General features: G+C 47.9%; 1 protein-coding gene across 3 annotated transcripts in view; it reads right to left on the bottom strand.

Annotated features, from left to right (window-relative positions):
• Positions 1-14,596: 14,596 nt before the first annotated feature.
• Positions 14,597-23,920, bottom strand: part of MTMR4 (myotubularin related protein 4) — a 50,044-nt gene continuing 40,720 nt past the window's right edge. For all 3 annotated transcript variants that reach the window (XM_029612838.1, XM_029612841.1, XM_029612839.1), the window contains 2 exons: positions 16,919-17,007; positions 14,597-16,715 (listed from right to left, as the gene is read on the bottom strand). In XM_029612838.1, coding sequence (XP_029468698.1) covers positions 16,538-16,715; positions 16,919-17,007 — 267 coding nt within the window. In that variant the 3' untranslated portion in view covers positions 14,597-16,537. The remainder of the gene's footprint in view (positions 16,716-16,918; positions 17,008-23,920) is intronic.

Raw genomic sequence — 23,920 nt, forward strand, 5'->3', positions numbered from 1 at the left:
CTTGGGATTATATGTTTTTTGTACTGGGTAGATACGGCATGCAGGGCAACCTCCTCACATACATTTCCCTTCTTTATGAAGCACCATCCTCCCATATATTGGCAAATGGTCATGCATCACAAGATTTCACTCCTCAAAGGGGTGTCCGTCAAGGTTGCCCTCTGTCGCCTTTATTATATATCATGGCTATACCGAGGCACTTGGTTCCTTTTACCAAGAGGCGCTAGACATAAGGAGGTTTCCCCCAAATTTCAATAAGGCCTATATAACTATCCTTCCCAAACCCACCCAACCTGCTTCCCAGACCTCACCCAACCTGCTTCTTACAGGCCCATATCCCTTTTGTATTGTGACCTCAAATTACTGGCAATTATTTTAGCAAAATGACTTAGTTCAATTCTCCAGGCCTTATTTCAAGCAATCAAGTGGGTTTTGTTAAGGGGAGATCTGCAAGCTCTCATATCACCAAGCTTATCACAGCAATTGCCCACTGCCAAGTTTACAAAATCCCAGCTATGGCAGTGAGCTTTGATTCAGAAAAAGCATTCGATCGGGTCTCTTGGGATTATATGTTTTTTGTACTGGGTAGATACGGCATGCAGGGCAACCTCCTCACATACATTTCCCTTCTTTATGAAGCACCATCCTCCCATATATTGGCAAATGGTCATGCATCACAAGATTTCACTCCTCAAAGGGGTGTCCGTCAAGGTTGCCCTCTGTCGCCTTTATTATATATCATGGCTATACCGAGGCACTTGGTTCCTTTTACCAAGAGGCGCTAGACATAAGGAGGTTTCCCCCAAATTTCAATAAGGCCTATATAACTATCCTTCCCAAACCCACCCAACCTGCTTCCCAGACCTCACCCAACCTGCTTCTTACAGGCCCATATCCCTTTTGTATTGTGACCTCAAATTACTGGCAATTATTTTAGCAAAATGACTTAGTTCAATTCTCCAGGCCTTATTTCAAGCAATCAAGTGGGTTTTGTTAAGGGGAGATCTGCAAGCTCTCATATCACCAAGCTTATCACAGCAATTGCCCACTGCCAAGTTTACAAAATCCCAGCTATGGCAGTGAGCTTTGATTCAGAAAAAGCATTCGATCGGGTCTCTTGGGATTATATGTTTTTTGTACTGGGTAGATACGGCATGCAGGGCAACCTCCTCACATACATTTCCCTTCTTTATGAAGCACCATCCTCCCATATATTGGCAAATGGTCATGCATCACAAGATTTCACTCCTCAAAGGGGTGTCCGTCAAGGTTGCCCTCTGTCGCCTTTATTATATATCATGGCTATACCGAGGCACTTGGTTCCTTTTACCAAGAGGCGCTAGACATAAGGAGGTTTCCCCCAAATTTCAATAAGGCCTATATAACTATCCTTCCCAAACCCACCCAACCTGCTTCCCAGACCTCACCCAACCTGCTTCTTACAGGCCCATATCCCTTTTGTATTGTGACCTCAAATTACTGGCAATTATTTTAGCAAAATGACTTAGTTCAATTCTCCAGGCCTTATTTCAAATTGTGACCTTCTACGAATTATTTCCGAAGACGACTCAATTTCTGGTCTTGTTAGCGCTGGCCCTCCTTTTAAGGTGGCGGCCTTCACGGATGACATTTTAATCTAACCAACCCACAAGGCTCACTAGCAAAAGTGTTGGCTTATCAGAGCTGGTATTGAGCAGTCTCAGAACTTAAAATGAACACGGATAAGTCCAAAGCATTGGAGATCTTTGGAGATCTTCATAAAATGTGGGGCTGAGTTTCCATGCAGATGGGCTACCCATAAAATACCTGGGCATGCTTATACCCAGTTCTATAGCCTCCATCTATCATATCAACATGACCCCCTGCTTCAGAACATGAAAAAATGATTTGAAAAATGGTTGACCTTGCCTATCTCCGTAACCAGGAGGATACACCTATTAAAGATGGTAGAGCTCACTAACTGGTTATATCTCCTACAAATGCTCCCAATTTGGCTAAAAGGACAAGATTTATGTTGAATAAATAGAATTATGCAGAATTTCATATGGAGAGGGAAAAAATCACAGGTAGCATTAAAATACCTCCACATATTACCTGCAAGAGGAAGCCTGCACAGGTAGCATTAAAATACCTCCACATATTACCTGCAAGAGGAAGCCTGGCATGGCCAAATTTTTGAGATTACAACTTAGTCTGCATGATGAGACACATTAGAGATTGGATATTAGGTACAGAATTTTTTCCTCCTACCTCATACCTACAACAATTTCCTGTACCCAAACGGTTGATATTAGAAACGCTATTTTGCTCCAGGCCTTCTTTGAAATTTTCAAGTTCTATCATTTTCTACCATGCTGAGGTCCTACATGGACATCACAGCTTACAAAGATATTTTGAATAAGTGGTCTAAATATCCTGCTATATCCTTGACGTCAGCAAAGGTGAAACTATATCTTCTGAAAAGAGGTAGAATTACAGAAAATGCCAATTTGAAAGAGATGCAATTTAAACTTATTTTGCAATTGTACTGTACCAGTATCACAGCCCTCAGGGAAGGGATTGCTCCATCCCCCCTCTGCCTGAAATATGGCACAGACACTGGTAATTACATGCATTTTCTGGGACTGTATCAAAATTAAGCAGTTTTGGCTGACTATAAATATGCACTGTTCTCAGGTTTGTGAATGTTCATTACCTTTGGACCCCATGTTGTGGTTTTTCAGGTTTTACTCCGCTGCTATCCCTTTATTAACTAATTCTCAAAAGGCTTTTTTGGATAAAGCTGGACTAATAGCTAAACAGACTATTTTAAATGCCTGGATATCTACAGAACCTCCAAGTTTCAACCACTAGAACAGGAAAACTTTACGGTTAGCTACCTTTGAACATATGACAGCCAGAACATTAAGGGGCAGATTTTTAAAAAGTACGCGCACGCATACTTTTGTTCGCGCGACCGGCGCAAAAAGAAGTACACCGGATTTTATTAGATACACGCGTAGCCATGCGTATCTTTTAAAATCCGGGGTCGGCGCACACAAGGCTGCGCGCCGAGCCGCACGGCCTTAGAAGGAACTTTCCTTCCACCCCCCACCGCCCCTGGCCCCTTCCCCTATCTAACCCCCCCCCCTACCTTTAATCCAAAAGTTGCGCCTGCCCTAGGCTATTACATTCACTCTGCGTCCCACGGGGGTTACATAGGTGCTAATCCCCCTATTGCATTAGGGGGTGGATTAGCGCCTATTTAACCCACGGAGTGGGGGTTATACAGTGTGCTGGCTGAGCAAGCGCACTGTATTGCATGTATGCATCGGCCCCTGTGTGTTCAAGACAGCCTCTGTCTCTTGCTAGGGGGTTTAACCATTTACAATTAACACTCTCCCAAACCAGAAGAGAGCAGAGAGGGATTTTCTGAATCTGTCCCATCCCCCTCCACCCCAATCCAAGCCCAAGCAGGGGAATTTTCTGTCCTCCTACACTGGTATTTCTCCTTGCTGAAGTTAGGGAGCATATGGCAGCTCCAGAACAAGCAGTAACGATCCTGGCAGCTTGAAGCAACAGATCAGGAGGAAGAGATGCGTTCCCAAGCAGCCAGGATGGTGTACAACTGCCCTCTGCTGGCTATAAGAAGTAATGATGGGCTGAACAGAAAAAAAAATACAACTTCCTTCTTTTTCTAGGAAAGCTCAGAGGAAGGTGCTGCTACTTCTTCCTCACCCTCCCTGCTCCAACTGCAGTCCCAGAGGTCTCAGCCAAGTAGGGCAGTTGCATTCTCACACACTGAATCCTCCCCCCGCCAAGGTATAAACATCCTGTAAATCTTAGAATGATCACATATTTGGGAATTGTAGTCAAAAGCAAGTCTATAAAATCCTGGAAGCGGGGGCAGGCACCAACAATGCATTGGAGAAATTACTTACCTGATAATTTCGTTTTCCTTAGTGTAGACAGATGGACTCAGGACCAATGGGTATTGTGCTCTCCTGATAGCAGAAGGGAGACGGAGTTAGATTTCAAAGCTGACGTCACTCTACATATACCCATGCAGCAAGCTTAGCTTGTCATTATTCTCCTCGAAAAGCTATTGAGTGTATATATATATATATATATATATATATATATATATATATATTTCCTTAAATAACTTGATTAAACTTGAACTGGTTCAACTGATTTCCAAACTGGAGACCGCCAGTGTACTCAAGCAATTAAACGCCAACTCCAGACAAAGTATGGGTGTCTTGAACTAGAGGTAGGCCATGGCTGACCCATATTTGCTTAATCTCGAGGTTTATTATCTGAGGTTCTCATTTTCTGGGGCAGCCGTGGGTGGGATGCTGAGTCCATCTGTCTCCACTAAGGAAAACGAAATTATCAGGTAAGTAATTTCTCCATTTCCTAGCGTGTAGCCAGATGGACTCAGGACCAATGGGATTTATTTATTTATTTATTTATTTCGGATTTTTATATACCGACATTCTCAATACAAGTATCGAATCAGGTCGGTTTACATAGAACAAAACTGTCGCAATAAAGGCGTTACATTAAACAGCGTTTCATAACATATGAGTAACATATAACATATAAATATAAATAATACAAATTAAATATTACATAGACAATAATAATAATAACTCATCAACAGGACGTGGATAAATGTAAGGAATGTTTAAAGCGTGAATAAATATCTTGAATAATTAAAGGGGTAGTCTAAATTGTGATATGTGGGTACATAGACCTTGTTGATGTGCAAAAATCCGAGTTATGCATGAGTTAAAGAAGACTGATGAATCAGAGAAGGAGTCTTAAACAGGTGTGTTGTTCAGATCTGGCGTGGTTGGTTCTTAAGGGGAGTATGGGTGATCGAGGATCTGATGTTGGACTATTTTTCTCTTTGACCGGTGTCTGAGTGATCTTATGATTCTGTATAGGCTTGCCTGAAAAGCCACGTTTTTAGGTTTTTCTTAAAAGTTAGATGACAAGTCTCTTGGCGTAGATCTGGCGGTAATGAGTTCCAGAGGGTGGGCCCGGCTGTGGAGAGTGCTCGTTTTGTTAGTGTAGTTTTGATCGGGGGAGCATATAAGGAACCTTTGTAGTTGTACCTGATGGGTCTTTGTGATGTGTGAGGGCGGAGTTGTGAGTTTAGATTTAGGTGGGCGATGCCCATGATATCCTTGTGGATCATTGATAATGTCTTGTAGGTGATTCTAGCTTTTATAGGAAGCCAGTGAAGGCTGTGAAGAATAGGTGTTATGTGGGCTCTTTTATTTGTGTTAGCGAGTAGCCTCGCTGCGGCATTCTGCACCATCTGTAATGGTCTTGTGGATAAGGCTGGAAGACCTAGCAGTAGAGAGTTGCAGTAGTCCAGCTTAGACAGAATTATAGACTGGACTACTAGCCGGAAGTCACTGAAGTGAAGAAGAGGTTTAAGATTTTTTAGCACTTGGAGTTTGAAATAGCATTCTTTAGTTGTGTTGGTAATGAAGGATTTAAGGTTGAATTTGTTGTCGAGACGCACCCCCAGGTCTCTGACGGAGGTGGAGTGGTTAATAGTTGGTTTTGTGAGTTGTGTTGCGCTTTGGGAGTTGGTAAGGGTATGGTTTTCGTCTGGTGAGATGATGAGGATTTCTGTTTTGTTTGGATTGAGTATGAGGTTCAAGCTGGATAGCAGAGTGTTGATAGCTTGTAAGCAGTTATTCCAATGTGCCCAAGTTTTTTGCAGTGATTCTGTGATGGGCATGAGAATCTGAATGTCATCAGCGAAAATATAATGTTTTAGCTTGAGGTTAGAGAGTAAGTGGCAGAGTGGAAGCAGGTAAATATTAAATAGCGTAGGGGAGAGAGATGATCCTTGTGGTACTCCTCGAGTTGATTTGATAGGATGCGATTCTTCATTATTGATTTTTACTTTGTAGAATCTGTTCTCCAGGAATGATTGGAACCAGCTATGAGCTTCTCCTTGAATTCCTATATCGGATAGCCGCTCGAGTAGGATGGTATGGTTGACTGTGTCGAATGCGGCGGATAGGTCAAGAAGAGCGAGGAGGTAAGATTGGTTTTTTTCGAGATTAAGAAGGATGGTGTCAGATAACAATGTTAGAAGTGCTTCAGTGTTTTGTGATTTCCTGAAGCCGAACTGGAAAGGGGAGAGAATGTTGTTATCCTCCAGGTATTCCGACAATTGCTTGTTGACGAATCTGTCCATCACTCTTGAGATCAGGGGAAGGTTAGCGATAGGGCGGAAATTTGCAGGGTCATCCGTTGAAAGGTTTGGTTTTTTTAGTAAAGGTTTCAGAACGGCTATTTTGAGTTGATCTGGGACCTTTCCTTGAATTAAGGAGCAGTTGATGATGTCTGCTATTGATTTAGAAATGGTGTTAGGAGTCGATAGGAGAAGATTGGAGGGTATGGTATCCAGAGGATGGGAAGATGGTTTGAGCTTCTTGAGAATAAGTTCGATTTCCAATGATGAAGGAGTTTCGAACGATGATAAGCTGTATTCTTTGTAATGTGATGAGGTTGTCGGCTGTGGTACTGTTGTTTGTTGGGTGGAGATTGGCTTAAGGAGGTTGGTGATCTTTTTATCAAAGTAGATTGCTAGTTCCTCAGCTTTGTTGGCTGCTTGTTCATCTGGAATGATAGGTGGAGTGGGTTTTGTTAAGGAAGATACAAATGAGAATAGAGCTTTTGAGTCCAGTGCAAAGTTGTGGATTTTTTTTGCAAAGAAGTCTTTTTTGGCCTTTAGGATGGCTAATCTGTATGTGTTGAGATGGGATTTATAGTTTAGCGTTGTGATGGTGGAAGGAGACTTGCGCCAACTGTTTTCTTTTTTCCGAAGTTCTTGTTTGAGGGTTTTGAGTGTCGGAGTGTACCACGGTTGTCTTTTTGCTTGGGGTGGTTTTAAGGATTTGGTGATAGAGGGACAGGTAAGATCTGCGATCTCGTTTGTAATGTTGAGCCAGGAGATGATAGCTGAGGAAGCGTCTGTTAAATCCAGTCGGTCGAGTTCTTTGGAAAGTATATTACTAAGATTGTCTATGGGGCAGGGTTTCCTGTAACGTATAGTGGTTACTGGAAATATGGGACGAGGCTGGTCTTTAATTTGAAGTTCTGCAGAGATGACGTGATGGTCCGACCATGGGACTGGGACGCAAATAGGGTTATTGGTTGGTGTTATGCCATAGTTGAGAAAGATCAGGTAGAGGGTATGTCCCGCTTTGTGCGTGGGATCTTTAACTATCTGATTGAAGCCTAGGTGGTTGAGTGCTGAGAGAAGGATATCACAGTTATGGGTTAGAGGTGCGCTGTTTACATGTAAGTTAAAGTCTCCCATCAAAATAGCTGGTTTGTCCTGTTTGCAATGTTTTGTTGTGAATTCAATTAGAGGTGAAGGGTCTGTGTCTAAAGTTCCAGGTGGTGAGTAGACTAAAGCTATTTGTAGATGGTCCGAATTGAAAAAGGCAATTTCAGTATTGTTTATTGTGGTAGATAATTGGAGTGAGAGCCCTAGGCCCTTTTTTGTGGCTAGAAGGATCCTTCCACCCCTTTTTTTGATTCTAGGGATTGAATGTACGTCATAAAGATGGTTGGGTAGCTGGTTTAATAGAACTGTGTCTGTGGGTTTCAGCCATGTTTCAGTGATGGCGCAGATATCGGGGTTGTTGTCTGTCAGGTGGTCGTTGAGGAGGTGGAGTTTTTTTGTGATCGATTGGGCGTTGAATAGTGTGAGCGTGAATAATGTTAATCCTAGCGTTTGAGAAATGGGGGAGATCATGATTGGAATCAATCTCTGTTGTCGTATGCCTAGAATCCTGGGTTTATTGGGTTTGAGTTTAGGAGTATAATGGATAGTAGGTATAGGTGTAGGGTGCATGTTAAGGTGCTGGTGTGTTGAATTGTATCCTTTCTTGGAATCCGGAGTTGTGGTTGGGTGGCTGTTAGAAGAAGATTAGATGAGTGGTTGCTGTGTGGATGGTAGATGAATGGATGATGGTAAGGTAGATGAGTGGATGCAGGATTTTGTTGGATGCAGGATGGAAGAGTAGTTTCTTAGAGACAGTAGTATTTGCAGGAGACTGTGGGGATGATTGCTGGGATATAAGATTGAATTGCTGACGTTTGATGAGAGATGTACTCGGCACTTTGATGAAGGCACAAGTGCTGTTGTTTTTCTCCGGATGAGTTGTCCTGATTTGTATGCAAAGAGTGTGTTTTAAAGGTATAGTTGTGGACGTTCCCAGGGCTGACTTGGAGGGTGTAAGCGGCCCTGATTCTGGGGCGCTCGGGAGTCTCGTTGTAATAGAGGATTTTAGCCGGCTCCCAATGTAGGTTGGATGTTGATAGTAGTAAGGAGAGCTCCGGGGCTCTCAGGGATGTACAAAAGCTACTCCCTGACAGGGTGGGAGGCTGCCCGTGGCCCACTTCGTACTGCCCTTGCCAAGGCTGTGTCCTCCTGGGCCTGAACATTAAGGTGGTAGAACCTGGAAAAGGTGTGTAGTGAGGACATCGCCGCTCGACCGCTCTTGGCAGGCGACAGCAGCTTGGTTTCTGCCCAGGATACTGCCTGGGCCCTCGTCGAATAAACCTTAACTTGTAGAGGTAAGGGCTTTCCTGCCTCGATGTAGGCTGCCTTGATTACTTCTTTGATCCAGCGGGCCATGGTCACCCGTGATGCCATTTCCCCTTGTTTCTTCCCGCTGTTAAGAACGAACAGGTGGTCAGTTTTGCGCACAGGTTCCGATCTTTCCAGGTATCGGACTAGGAGTCTGACGACGTTTAGATAGCGAAGAAGGTGTAAGTCTGAGTCCTTCTGTTCATCTGGAGATGGTTTGATTCAAGTGAAACTGAGAAACCACTTTTCATAGGAAGGAGAGGACAGTGTGCAGTTGTATGGTTCCAGGCGTGAACCTGACAAACTGTTCCCGACAGGATAGTGCCTGAAGTTCGGAGATGCAACGAGCTGAACATATTGCCACCAAGAATGCCATCTTGAATGTTAAGAGACATAGTGACAGATCATGTGTTGGTCTGAAGGAAGCCCGTGTTAGGAAGTCTAATACTAGATTGAGATTCCATAGAGGCACTGGCTACTTTAGTGGTGGTCGGAGTTGTCTAATCCCGTTCAGGAAGAGGGACACATCTAGATGGGTTGATAGCTTGATACCATCCGCGTCGGCTCTGAAGCAGGCCAGAGCGGCAACTTGGACCTTGAGGGAGTTGAGTGCCAACCCCTTTTTCTTACCATCCTGCAGGAACTCCAGGATCATGGGAACTTTGTCTGTCTGTGAGAGAGTCCCGCGGTCCTCACACCAGGTCTCCAATACTCTCCAGATGCGTATGTAAGACAGGGATGTGGAGAACTTGCGTGCTCGGAGCAGGGTGTCAATCACTGCCTTTGAGTAACCGCACTTCTTCAGGCTAGTCCTTTCAAGGGGTAAGAGAGAATTGAGACAGATCTTCGTGGAGGATCGGGCCCTGCCGGAGAAGGTCTCTGTGTGGAGATGGGCACAGAGGGTCCTTGCCAGTAGTTTTCGCATGTCTGCATATTATGGTCGTCTTGGCCAGGCCGGGGCGACTAGTGGAACTAGTCCCCTATGATGCTCTATCTTGCGGATGACCCTGCCCAGTAGTGGTCATGGTGGGAAGATGTACAGTGAGTTTTCCTGTGGCCAGGTCTGGACAAGAGCAAGTCCCCATATTGTGGTTCTTGTCTGCGGCTGAAGAACCTGGGAACATGGGCATTGAGACGGGTTGCCAGTAGATCCATGGCTGGGAGGCTCCAGTGATTTACTATCAGTTGGGAGACCGTGGTCGACAGCGTCCATTTCCCTGGGTCTAGGTTCTCTCTACTGAAGTAGTCTGCTGAGACATTGTCTTTTTCCACGATATGGGAGACTGAGATCCCTTGTAGGTTTATCTCCGCTCATGACATGAGAGGGACTATCTTCAAAGACACCTGCTGGCTCTTGGTTCCTCCCTGGCGGTTGATGTAAGCAATTGTTGTCACGATGTCAGACATTATTCTGATTGACTCGCCCCGGAGCCTGTGGCTGAAATGCAGGCACGCTAGTCTGAGTGCCCAAGCTTCCAGGTTTATGTTCCATTCCACCTCTCTCTTATTCCATTGTCCCTGGGCCTTCAGTTCCTGATAGTGGCCCCCCCCCCCCACCTCACCTCACAGGCTCGCATCCACAATGAGCCAGATCCAGTTTGGTGGGGATAGGCTTATTACTCTGCCTGGGTGGTCTTCTTGTAGCCCCCAATGGATCTGAGCCTGAACCTCTGCTGGTAGTTGGAGGTGAATTGGGTAGTCCTGGGACAGTGGGTTCCATCGTGCCTGTAGGGAGCACGCGCATATGGGCCCTTGCCCACGGAACAACCTCCAGCGTTGATGCCATGAGGCCGAGAACTTGAAGGCAGTCCCATAGCTTGGGGCATGCATTGATCATCAATTGTCATAATTGTCCCATCAGTTTCCTTCTCCTCGGTGGAGGAAGAAAGACTTTGTTCTGTTTGGTGTTGAACCGGGCCCCCTCAGGTACTCTAGTGACCTGAGCTCCTGCCTTAGGCTCTTAGCTCTGCTGGTCACCTGCCTGCTCTCCTCCGAAGACTTTGCCCTGATCAATCATCCAGGTAGGTATGTACCAGGATCCCTTCTTTCCTCAGTGTTGCCGCTATGACCACCATAGTTTTGGTGAAGATCCTAGGGGCGGCTGCTAAACCGGAGGGTAGCGCCCAGAACTGGTAATAGGGAGCCAGTATGGCAACGCGCAGAGTTTTCATGCAGAAGTGTGGCATCCGTAGATGACTGTTGACATTCTTGAGATCCAAGATGGGTCAGAATGACACTGCCTTCTTGGGAATGATAAAATAGAAGGAATAGCGCCCAGCAGTTTGCTGGGGCGTGGGCACTGGAGTTATTGCCTTCAGACTGAATAGTCTTGTTAATGTGGTTTCTACTGCCAGTCTCTTGGAGAGGGAATGGTAGGGTAATCTCATAAATTTGTCTCGAGGGATGCTGTGGAATTCTAGAGAGTACCCCTCTCGAAGATCTTTAGGATTCATTTGTCCGACGTTATCTCGACCCATTTTTGGTAGAAGAGGGCAAGTCGACCCCCTATGGCTTCTTCCTGTGGATAAAGCTGGTCTCTTCTCATTGTGGGGTACAGCTGGAGCCTGCCCCCGGTCCTGCTCCCCTCTTGGTGTGTCTGTTCCGAAAGGACTGGGTCATTCTGGAAGGGCGAGGTACCTGGAACTGTGCATTCCTGTAGGGTTTAAAGCGCTGCGATCCTCTGCCCTTGGTCCTTCTGGGAGGGGGAATGCTGGGGGTCTTTTACCTCTATCTTCCGGTAGTCGGGGCACTGGAGATTCGCCCCAGTTGTTGGCTAGCTTCTCCAATTCGCTTCCGAACCAGAGAGATCCTTTAAGGGGATTCTCGTGATATTTGCTTTAGATGTCGCGTCCGCAGACCAATTTCGTAGCTATAGTTGTCTTCTGGCTGTTACTACCGAGGCAACACCTCTGGCTGAGCTTGCATCAGTGAGGAAGGATGCCATAGATTCCATCGTCTCTCTGGCCATATTTGCGTCTCTCGAGAGGAGTAAGCAGGAACGTGGCACCAGTGCGCAGCAGAAAGCAATCTGCAGTGTCATTGCTATTGCGAAGGTCTGCTTAAGGATGGACTCCAGTCGTCTGTCCTTCAATGCCGCTTCTCCCTCAACGGGAATCGTTGTTCGCTTTGAGACTGCACAGACCATAGAGTCCACTTTTGAGAACACAGATGCTCCTTGGCCGCAGGGTCCAGGGGTATATAGGGCTTCCAAGAACCCCCCCCCCCCCTTTTGAAACTGGCCTCTGGAGCATTCCATTCCAGGTCAATCAGTTCCTGGAAGGCTTCTAACATAGGAAAGTAGCATGAGGCCTTATGAAGGGACACCAAGATAGAGTTCTTCTTTGGTTCCGCCATAGGGTCTGTGCCCGGAATGCCCAGCATCTTCGAAGTCTGAGAAACAAGGGCTGGTAATTCATCCTTGTGGAAGAAGCGAAGCATGGTTCCATTCCTGGAGGGATTTCTCCTTCTTCCAGGGAATCACTCTCATCACGGAGGTGCCTGGACCCCTAATAGGGAAATTCTTGGTTAGACGAGGCCTGTCGAGGCATCCGAGTAGTGTCGGGAGGATCTTGTGCTTCCGGCCTGGGTTGAGCCTGGTGCGCGGCAGGGGCTGTTTGCAGCCCTTTGAAGAATTCCACCCAGGATAAGGTCCCTGGGTCCATGTTGATCCCGGGGGGGGGGGGGGGGGGGGGTAGAGTAGGGGCCCCAGATGTGTCCTTCTGTGGGGAGGCCATGTCGAGGTATGTAGGTCTGGGGAGCAATCATCAGTAGTTCCGGACCCTTCCGACAGTGGGGGTCCGTTCCCCTGGGCTTCTTTGCCTGAGGGCACAGGCAGGACTAAGTCAGTCTGCGCGGCTCATACGTGGCAGGCTGTGCAAACTGAGTGCCTTCTGGCCTTCTTAGACGCCGGTGCCATTGAATCTGTGTGTAAGCGCACAAGTTTCACTGCGTGTGAGAATTTGTGTGCGGCCGTATTTATGCGCACAGTGTTTGTGTGTGGCCGTGGTTATGTGCACGCGGCTCCGTTGTGCGCACTGCTGCGCGCGCAGTTATGCGTGTGACTATGGGATACGCACAAGTTATGCGCATCGGCCGCCGGAAGATCCTGTGCGTACCGTCGAGGGGGAAGGGAAGATGGCGCCGACGACCCCCGCGTGTAAGATGGCGCCCCCCTAAGGGTCTCCACGTGTATGGACCCTTGCACCGGATCGGGCCCTAGCCTAACCAAGGCTGCTCAACCCGATCGGTGCTCCCTTTTAACTCACCGGAAGCAGAGTCGGTACAGCGATCCGAGTTCTGGAGACCTGATTGTAAAGTTTCCTTCTTACCTGGTCTCGTCGCTTACCGCTTGTGCATCGAACGGTCTCCAGCTGCGGAGGGAGAGGGTTTTACCTTCACCGCCGAGCTCGGATGTGCACCCGCTGCCATTAAGCCACTCTGGGGGCTAAGTCCAGGCCGGGACCAAGGCTCACCTCTGAGGGATAGCGGAGATCAGCTCAGGAATTCTCGACTGGGGGAGGGACCCTTAGGTTTCACCGCAGGAGAGTGGGGCTCGATCTTCTTGAAGGTAGATTTTCTCTCTTCGTTGTTCCGATTACTAACACTATTCTCGTGTGTGAGATAGTGTCCGCATCTGCTGTGGAGATGGAGAAATACTGAAGAGCTAAGCTGCTGCACCGGTATATGTAGAGTGACGTCAGCTTTGAAATCTGACTCCGTCTCCCATCTGCTGTCAGGAGAGCACAATACCCATTGGTCCTGAGTCCATCTGGCTACATGCTAGGAAATAGTCGCTCATCATGAGGAGACCTGAATCCATCTCAGACCAGCAGAAGGCGGCCACTCAGTGCACAGCAGCAGTGGGGAACGGCGACGGCGTGACTGAATGCACCAGCAGCAGGAAAAAGGAGGTGACATTGCCCTTGTATGGGTCACCAGCAAGACCGAACCTGGAGGACTGCGTCCAGTTCTGGTGGTTGTATTTTCATAAGGAGACAGAGGGATGGACGTGGTTCCAAGAGCCAAAGGGGCTACAACACAAACCCTACACAGAGGTTTAAGGAACTTAAAATGTATTTGCTTGCAGGAAAAGGAAAGGGGAGATGTAATAGCAATGTAAAAAAAACAAAGAAAAAAAAAAGCGTAGCAGGTTTCAACCAAGCAAGTGCATTCATTTTATTATAAAAAAAAAAAAAATAATAATGTTTGAAAGGTGAGAGATCTTGATATGAAGCTGGAGGAAGGGAACGTCAGAGGACAGGGGTGTGAGGGCAATGGTAAAAAAGCAGGTGGTGGTTAGGGCAGCTATACCGCACACTGTACTCAGTCGCATGCAACCTTAGAGGGGCACAGGGAAAGGCTGGGGTGCACAGGGTGGCTGCATCAAAGTCAACTGACACGACACTGGTAGCAAGCTCTGTCTCCAACTTTCAAGCAGAGGAAAGGGGAGGACCGGGTGGGCCAAGAAGTTCACAAACTCTTTGTTTAACCCCTCCCTCGGACTAGAAGTACTTCCTACCCGCTGACCCATCAGATTTAACCTCTGGGGTTTCTGCAGCTTTGTGCTCTCTTTCTCCCTTGCACATGCCAGGCTCAGGCACAGGGCACGCTTTCCGCCTGGGCACCACCTGTCAAGCCCCAGGTTCCTTCCCCCTCGGGTCTTCTGGTGATATCAGCTCATGCTAGGTCTGAGAAAGGCTGCACTCCCTTTGGTCCAGCTCCTTAAAGACAGCTTTTGTGTGCTCCAGCACAACCTCAGCACCACATGCAATGCTCCCCAACACCCCTGCCCTGCTGGAGGGACTGCCAAAGTGGACAGCTGGACACCCCAATGAAGGTCTGAGGTACTGCCACTGCGGTAAGGAACGTGAGGTCGGGTCCCTTTGCCCTATGCTAAGAGGCGGGGTAAGGACAGCAACCAACCAAGCAGCACTAATATATATGTTTAATTTGGAACTGTATTTAATTTTTACAGCACATTTCAAGTTTTTCACAATGAGATTGAACAGACTTTTTTTTTTTTTTTTTTTTAATCACCAGCACCTGTCACCAATTCCATTACTGTGATGGTTATAAATTAATGTGATGTTTCCTCCTAGTCTGCCATGGATTCCCAGTGATGCAAGCTCTTTGCAACTCTTCCACAGTGGGGAAAAAAAGTTAAGGAGCCGAGGTTTTTTCCGGAAGCACTGCCAGCGCTGTGAAGACAGGTCTGTGCCCCCACTCCTGCCTCCTCCCTCTCCGCACCCCCCAAAGGCAAGCGCATTTCCCTTCCTGCTGTGTGCGCACTACAGATAACAGAGAAAAAAGGATGAGACAGATCCAGCTCTCTACAGACGGGGGGGGGGGGGGGGGGGGGAGCACTGATCGGGTCACCCAATGCCACACATGACTTCTAAGCCTGTTCTAACAGCTATAGTCGTGTTATACTCGTGACATGCTACAGACCTGTTGCAGTAAGGTGGTCTCTCCTCGTGGAGAGGATCCTCTGCACAGTTACACGCCTGGTGGGATCCCAGAGCTTTGCAGGAACCCATCCCAGCGCCAGACAAGAAAGGGCTCCTGGTTCCCCTGTGTCCCCCCACTCCAGGCTCCTGGGGACAATGGGAGGATTAACGAGCAGGGTATCGGCTTTAAAGCTTCTGGCAGCGGCAGGGGAAAGGAATGCAGGGAGGGAGACCGGAAGGTCAGGAGGGCAGAGTGCTCAATGCATCCTCTCTATGCTCTCATTTTGGTATCAATGTTTTGTCCCCTATGTGGGTCACACTGGTTAAGTGCACAAAAAAAAAAATAGATTAGCAGCATTTATAGTTATAGGACATTTATCCACATAGCACCCAAGTGCTTAAGCTCTATAGTCACCAGCATAAGTCCACCAAGAGAAACCACTGGTACATGCAGGGAGATGGGGGCTTTCCCACCTCCAAGGAGTTAACCCTTCCCCCTCCCCAGTGATATAATCCTATTCTACCCTTCCCCTCCCCAGTGGCTTCCCTTTCCCCTCTAGGTTACCCCAACGCACCTCTTCCTCTCCTTCCCCGCCCCCCTCCCCCCACTCCACTCTCCGTTTTTACGTATGGATAATTTTAGCACCGCTCTGAAAACTGCGCAGCACTTAAGACTTGGAAAGCGAACGAAACAAGGTTCTTGGTGGATCCAATGCAGCGCTGCACCTTTAGAAAAGGAGAAAAAAAAAAAGTCTGCAAGTCCTCTACGTGATGAAGCAGTCACAGAAGGATAAAGACGGGGGCCGAGGCAGCTCTGCAAAGCTCAACTACTGAAAAGAGCCTCCATGCAGGGGGGGGTGTGTTTCAATCACAAGCACGGCAGGACGGCGCAGCACCACAGGACAAAAAACACCACACACAGGTGCAGGGCAGGATGCCAGTATGGTGCCACATCTTCTTCAGCCTGTCCGTTTCAGGACTCGGGGGTGGGAGAGAGGGGGGGCGGAGACCAGTTCCGATAGGTCCCCCTGCCATCAAGACTCCGGAAATGGATTTTTAAAATTTTAACGTCTGGGGCAATTTTACGTTAAGGAGCAGTTCCATCCGCTTCCTCCTGCAGGCTTTCGCTGCGGCCACAGAGTCTTCAGAAGTGGATTCCCAGGTCCAACCATGCTGAAGATGTCAGGCCTCGCTGCACGCAAGACGACAAACCCACGAAATGGTAATTGGGACACACAGTCTTGTGCTTGCTGGCTCCTGCTGGTGGAGGACACACTGCAGAACACGCCCATCTCGTTTCGACAGGCCCCAGTGATCAGTTAGCTGCTGCTGAGGGTGGATTCGCCTCGGTTTTGCTCCGGAAGCAATACCACATGGCTGTTCAACGCACTACCTCCTCCTATATAGCTTCGAGGGGCGAGGGTGAGCTCGTATCTGGTGGCTCGGGCGCCCCTGTGCTTGGCTCACAAAGCTGTGGCTTTCAGCTGGAAGCTGTGGCAATGGGTTTCTTCAGCTGCTGGCTCATTAGTTCCCTGGCACGCGACACCTGGATGTGATCGTAGCAGGAGTTGCAGACGAGGACAGGGTCGTACAGCTGCTGGTCGGGGATCGGCAGCTTCAGGTGACAGCAGCTGGCGCAGAAGACATTGCCACAGTTCCTGCAGAAGACAAGAGAAAGTGAAAGCTTGAGGAATCCTGAGCAAGCACCGAGCGCAACATTCGAGAGTTAGGAGCCCTCAAATCCCGGCGACCTGGAGGAGGTGCAGGCAGCCATTGGGTGTTTGCAACAATGACAGTGCCATGCCGTTCAGTTTGTAATAATGCAAAAAAGGGGGGGGGGGGTTGTTTGTTTTTTTTTTACCTACAATGATGTCTGCGTTTGGCCAACCAAAATTCACAGTCACAGTTAAAGCAGTGCGAGGCCATATGATCGGGCACCCAGCGTGTGACCTGCAGGAAGAAATCAGCCACCATCAACATCATATCAACGAAATATACTGCAAGGCCAATTCAGTAGTCTTTCACCCTCCACCCCACTTCCAACATAACCCGCTGTACAAACCCCCATAAAAACAGCCATGCAGACAGTACAGACAATGGCCCCACATCACTGCAGTGACTTGCTTACCAGAGGATGATACTACTCTTGTCTTCATCCCCTGTACTATGATGCATGTATGTCTACCCCTTCTGATTGAATTCTGCAATCCTAAGTGCAGACGCGTTTGTCTCATACCAGGGTAATGCATGCACATCTCCCACAAATATGTAATAAAAGCACATCTGTTGTGCACACTCCATGAGGTATATCCCAGCATCTCCACACAGAGTTTGCTCCAGTATGTTCACATTCAGCTGAACACATCTCCAACACTGCTCCAGGACTAATTCATCCCGGTGTGAATGTATACCCCCAATCCCCTACATGCCCACACATCTGGTCACACAAGCATAACACCTGTCTTGCCTCTGTCCTATTAGTGCCTTTCAGAACATACACATTACACACACACACACGGTGTATTTAAAAATTTATAATGGAGAAATTACTTACCTGATAATTTCATGTTCCTTAGTGTAGGCAGATGGACTCAGGACCAATGGGTTATGCTCCCCTGCCAGCAGATGGAGACTGAGTCAGATTTCAAAACTGATGTCACCCTAGATACACCCTGCAGTGATCTTAGCCCTTCAGTATTCTCTTTAAAAGCCACTGTGGACACACTATTGAAAAACTTGCTTAAAACTTGATTAAAAATGGATAACCGTAACTGTACTCAACCAAACACTGAATCCCAGCAAGATTATAGATGCCCTGATCTAGGGACTGCTTGACGGTTTACCCGTAATCTCTTGGAATTTATATTTATTTCCAGGGCGATTCCTTGGCACCGTTTCTGGGAAGCCATGGGCAGGATGCTGAGTCCATCTGCCTACACTAAGGAAAACAAAATTATCAGGTAAGGAATTTCTCCACTTCCTAACATTTAGCCAGATGGACTCAGGACCAATGGGATGTGCAAAAGCTACTCCCGGATCGGTGTGGAGGCTGCCCACAGTCCAGTTAATACCGCTCTTGCAAAGGCTGAATTCTCTTGGGCCTATACATCCAGGTGATAGAACCTGGAGAAGGTATGTAAAGAGGACTTTGTCGCCACTCAGCAGATGCTGATGGGAGATAGCAGTCTAGCTTCCACCCAGGAGACTGCCTGAGCCCTGGTGGAATGAGCTTTAACCTGAAAGGGTAATGGCTTTCCTGCCTCTATACAGTCTCCCGTGACCACCTCCTTGATCCAGTGAGCTATGGTAGCCCACAAAGCTGATTCACCCTGTCTCCTTCAACCGTAAAGAACAAGAAAGCTGATGTCTTGTGGACCGGTTCTGAAACTTCCAGATAGTGCACCAAAAGCCTGACATTTAAAATGGCGGAGGAGGTGGCATTCTTCCGTGTCCTTGTGCCTATCAAGGGAAGGCAAAGAAATGGACTGAGTCTAATTAAACTCTGAGACTACCCTAGGCAAGAAGGATGGAATGATACGAAGTTGGAACGCTCCTGGAGTCATCCGGAGGAATGGTTCCTGACACGACAATGCTTGTAGTTCAGAGATGTGACAAGTCAAGCACATCACCATCAGGAACACCATTTTCAGGGTTAACAAGTGCAAGGACAGACTGCACAGCAGAAGAAAGGAGGGCCCTACCAAAAACTCCAATACTAGATTAAGATTCCACAAGGGAACCAACCACTGTAGGGGTGGCCAGAGATGCTTTACACCTTTCAGAAAGATGGGCCATATCCGAATGAGCCGACAGGTGGGTTCCAATCACCTCACCCCTGAAACAGGAGAGACTCTACCTGGACCCTCAAGGAGTCAAGGGTCAAACCTTTAATCAAGCCGTCCTGTAAAAATTCCAGAATTAGTGGGATTTTGTCCATCCAAGGTCAAACATTGTGTTCCTTGCACCAGGCTTCAAATACTCTCCAGAGCTGAACTTGCGCTAAAGACGTAGAGAACTTCCACGCGTGGAGTACGACGGCAATTACTGCCGCTGAATATCCATGCTTAATCAGGTGAGCCCTCTCAAGGGCCAAACCGTAAGACCGAATTGAGATGGCTCCTCATGAAGGAGCGGTCCTTGATGAAGCACTTCCCTGTATGGTGAGAGGCACAGGATGGTCTCCACCAGGAGTCTCCGCATGTCTGCATACCATGGATGCCTGGGCCAAACTGAGGCTACTAGTAGGACTAATCCCCTGTGGCGCTTTATTCTGTGAATGACCCTGCCAGCAGGGGCCAAGGAGGGAAGGCGTATAGCAAGTCCTCTTCCAGCCAGGTCTGAACGAGAGCGTTGCTACCCAGGCACCACTGAACCTTCGCATTGTGAGATGTGGTCAGTAGGTCGATGGACAGAAGTCCCCAGCAATTTACCACCAGCTGAAAGGCTTTGGTCAACAATGCCCATTCTCCTGAATCCAGACTCTCCCTGCTTATAGAAAGTCTGCTCTGATGTTGTCTTTTCCTGCAATGTGGGAGACCGAGATCATGTGTAGATGTGTTTCCGCCCATTCCATAAGGAGATCTATCTCCTTTGACACTGCAGGCTCTTGGCTCCCCCTGGCAGCTGATGTAGGCTACTGTTGCATTATCCAATATTATGCAGACTGCTTGCCCCTGGAGTATGTGGCTGAACTGTAGAAATCAACCAACCTCAAACCCTCTCTCACTAATTCCTGCTGAATATTTATCATACTATTACCATTCACAACTGTCATATTTATTCATTTGATTACCTATGTACCGTTTCATAGTCTTATTTTTTCACTTGCTATTCTAATGTATCAATAGGCTGAAATGTAAATATTGTGCTGTTCAATTTCTCCCCTTCCATCCCAAGTTTATTTTCCTTGTTTTTTGTAACTTTCCCTCTCCCTTTTTCTGATTCACTGTATTTAAAGTTCAAGGTTCTTATTGAAAATATTGTTTTTTACGTTACGTTATGCTTTACACTCCTTGTTATTTGTAAACCGGGTTGATGTGATGCCTATCATGAAACTCGGTATAACAAAAACAATAAATAAATAAATAAATAAATAAATAAATGCCAATCTGGCTGCCTGGGCTTTATGTTCCAGAGTGCCTCTTCCTCAGTCCATCGCTCCTGGGCCATCAGTTCCTGACAGTGAGCTCCCCAGCCCTGGAGGCTCGCATCTGTCGTGAGGACCAGCCAGTTTGGAGGGAACAGGGTTACACCCTTGCCCAGATGAGCTTCCTGCAGCCACCACTGGAGCAGAGAGCAAACTTCCATCGGTAGGAGGTGGCGAATCAAGTAGCCTTGGGACAGTGGGGTCCAACATGACAGCAGGGAGCGTTGAAGTGGTCGCATGTGTGCTCTTGCCACGGTACTACCTCCCAGGTTGACGCCATCAAACCGAGGAACTGAAGATAGCACCACTGACGCACTTGGAACATAAGCTTACTTATCCGCGTGGACAGGAGGAAGACCTTGCCCTTCTTGGTGTCGAACTAAACTACAGATATTCAAAGGACTGGGAGGGTTTGAGACTGCCTTGTCCATGTTTACAACCAACAATTCCTGAAGCAGGGAGATCACCTTGTTGGTCACCCGGAGACCTCTTCCATGGACTTTGCCCAGATCAACCAGTCATTTCAATGCTGCTACTACAATCACCATAATCTTGGAAAATGTTCTGGGGGTGGTCGCAAGACCAAAGACAGCGTCCGGAACTGATAATGGCGGCCCAGCACCGCAAAGCGTAGGAAACAAACGATCTTGCCGGATTGGAATATGAAGTAAGCCTCAAAGTTCCAGGGCGGTTAAGAATTCTCCCATTTGTACGGCCATTATCACAGAGTGCAGAGTTTCCATGCGGAAATGAATTACTCGTACATGTTGGCTGACACTCTTGAGGTTCAGCATGGGGCGAAAGGAACCCTCCTTCTTGGGTACAATGAAATAGATTGAATAACGTCCCATATTTTCCTGGTGCCCAGGTACTGGAATTATAACCCTCAACCTGAGGAGCTTTACCAAGGTGGACTTCACTGCCTGCTTCTTATGCTGGGAATGGCAAGGAGGCATCGTGAACAATCCTGAGGAGTACTGCAAAATTCTAGTGTATATCCTTCCCGTATGACCTCCAGTACCCATTTGTCCGAAGTGATCTCGACCCACCACTGGTAGAACAGGAACAGTCCACCCCTTAGTTCTTCATTCCAAGTGTGGGTTGGCAAAACTTCATTAGGGGGTTCAGGATGGACCAGAGCCCGAACCTGCCCCTCTCTTGGATGTCTACTCCGAAAAGACCGAGACCTCCCAAAGGACCAAGACCTCTGAAAAGTTGAGTTTCTGTAGGGCCGAAAGCATTGGGAGCCCCTGGATCAACCCCTCATAGGCGAGGGGCACTGGAGATTCACCCCATTTACTGGCCAGCTTTTCCAATTTGCTTCCGAAGAGGAGTGGATCCCTTAAAAGGCATTTTTGTGAGGCTCACCTTAGAGGTTGCGTCTGCTGACCAATTACACAGCCATAGCTGTCTTCTGGCCACTACCACTGAGGCCACACCTCTGGCCGAAGGTACGGACTAGGTCAGAGCTCGCATCAACTAATATGGCAGCAGCGGATTCCATAACCTCTCTGGAATTCGCCCATGAGTCATCCACCTCCCGAAAGAGGAGCGGGCACGAATAAGCTACCAGTGCACAACAAGAATCAATCTATAAGGTCATTGCTTTGCATCAAAGGCTTGTTTAAGGATGGACTGCATCCTTCAAGGCCACTCCTCTCTCCACCGGGATAGTTGTTCTCTTTGAAACGGTGAAGACCAGCACATCCACTTTAGGGAAACATGTACTCTCGCAGCTGGATCCAATGGGTTATCAGCTTCTAATGCTCGTCCATCTTTAAAACTCACTTCAGGGCCGTCCCATTCCAGGTCAATCGACTCCTGGATGGCTTCCAGCACTGGAAATTAGCAAGAGGCTTTCCGTAGAGAAATCAGAATGGGATTCTTCTTTGGTTCTGTCAAAGTCCGCCGCAGGAACTCCCAGCATCTTCAGGGTCTTTAAAAACCAGGGCCGGTAATTTATCTCTATAGAAAAAATGTAACATGGTCCGAAATGGTTTTAAACCTGGAGGGATTTCCCCATCTTCCAAGGAATCTGGATCCTCTTTTCATCCGTGCTGTCCGGGTCCCTGCCAGGGATACCCTTGGTGAGGCGAGGCATGTTTCGAGACCTGCCGACAGGGCTGGGAGAGGGAGGCCTTACCAGCTGGAGTTCCATCCAGACAGGGGCAAGTGAAGCAGACTGCTCCCGTACGAAGGCTCAAAAGCCCTGAAATAATTCCACCCAAGAGAAGGCAGCCAGGTCCATGCCTAGCCCAGATGTACTGGGGTAGGTGCCGCTGGATTTCCCTCTTCCATAGAAGACCCAGTCCCGGGATTACTCAGATCCAGGGTACTTCTGGTTAAGGCTGTGTCTGACCCATCCTCTGATTGGGAGGAGCCGGGCTTAGCAAAGTCTGGGGAGACCAACTCTCCCCTGGGCCTCCTCAATGTGCTGATATAAGTAAGAATCCAGGTCACACTGTGTAGCCCTAATATGACAAGCAGCGCAGAGAGAATGACACTTATGTTTCTTTGCTTCCAGAGACATTAGGGAAAGTAGCTGTGCGTTCAGCTGGCTTACGCTTAAAAAATTTGCACGCACAGATTTCGGCCGCTACACGGGCCATGGCAAGGCTCACGCACAGCCCGTGCGCCTGGCTTTATCTAAACTCTGCACCTAGAAAGTTGTGCGCGTACATATGCGCGCGGTGCTATGTGCAGAGCTGGCACACACTACGCGTACTGATGCTCTATGGTGGGCAATGGAAGACACACAAAAACATGCTCAAGATGGCGCTACCGTGGCCCACCACGCAGTGTCCTACCGAGCCTAAAGCGGGGTCTAGCCCACTGGGGGCTGCTCAACCAGTGCGGAAGCCCACTTCCCTTTATCCCAATGGGATTGGAACCAACTTTGGCATGGCACGCCGAGCAGGGAGACCGGAGGAAGTCTTACTAAAACCCCTCCAACGTCTCTGAATCGGGAGGAATCTTTTTTTTTTTTTTTTTTTAATTTATTTTTTTTTAACTTACCTGGGCTCAGCACTTATCGTCTGACTACAGAGGGCTTTGGCCGTTACCGCCGTGCTCGGCTTCCTGCATCTGCCAGGAACAGACTACTGGACCAAGGAACACCTACCTCTGAGGGATCTAAGAAGTCACCTCAGGAATTCTCAGCTGGGGGAGGGACCTTTAGGTATCACTGCAGGAGAGCGGAGCTCAATCTTTCTTCAATTTAAAAATAGAATTTCTTCTTCTAAAAGGGTACAGCAATCCCCATAGGGAAAACACATCCGCGTCTGCTAGGAGATGGAGAAATACTGAAGGGCTGAGGTCACTGCAGGGGTGTATCTAGGGTGTCATCAGCTTTGAAACCTGACTCCTTCTCCATCTGCTAGCAAGAGAGCATAAACCATTAGTCCTGGGTCCATCTGGCTACCTGCTAGGAAATCTACAATTAATTAAAAAAAAAATATGGCAACATCTAAAGAAATATTTTGATTGAAAGCTAATGGGGCAATCCTCAAACAGCCCCCAGGGCCTCACATGCCCATTTTCAAAAGGGAAGCTCAGCGTAGGCCAGCCACAAAAACATGTATCCAGTCTCAGCAGCAGGAGCAAAAATGTACCCTAAGAAAGGAGGTGTAGGGCTTAAAGGCTGCACAGACTCTCAGCCATGGGTACGTTTACCACTGTTGAGGTGAGGGTGGCAGAGAGAAGTTTCGACTGGCCTTT

The sequence above is a fragment of the Rhinatrema bivittatum genome, chromosome 8, assembly GCF_901001135.1.
Source record: "Rhinatrema bivittatum chromosome 8, aRhiBiv1.1, whole genome shotgun sequence".
Taxonomy (NCBI): Eukaryota; Metazoa; Chordata; class Amphibia; order Gymnophiona; family Rhinatrematidae; genus Rhinatrema; species Rhinatrema bivittatum.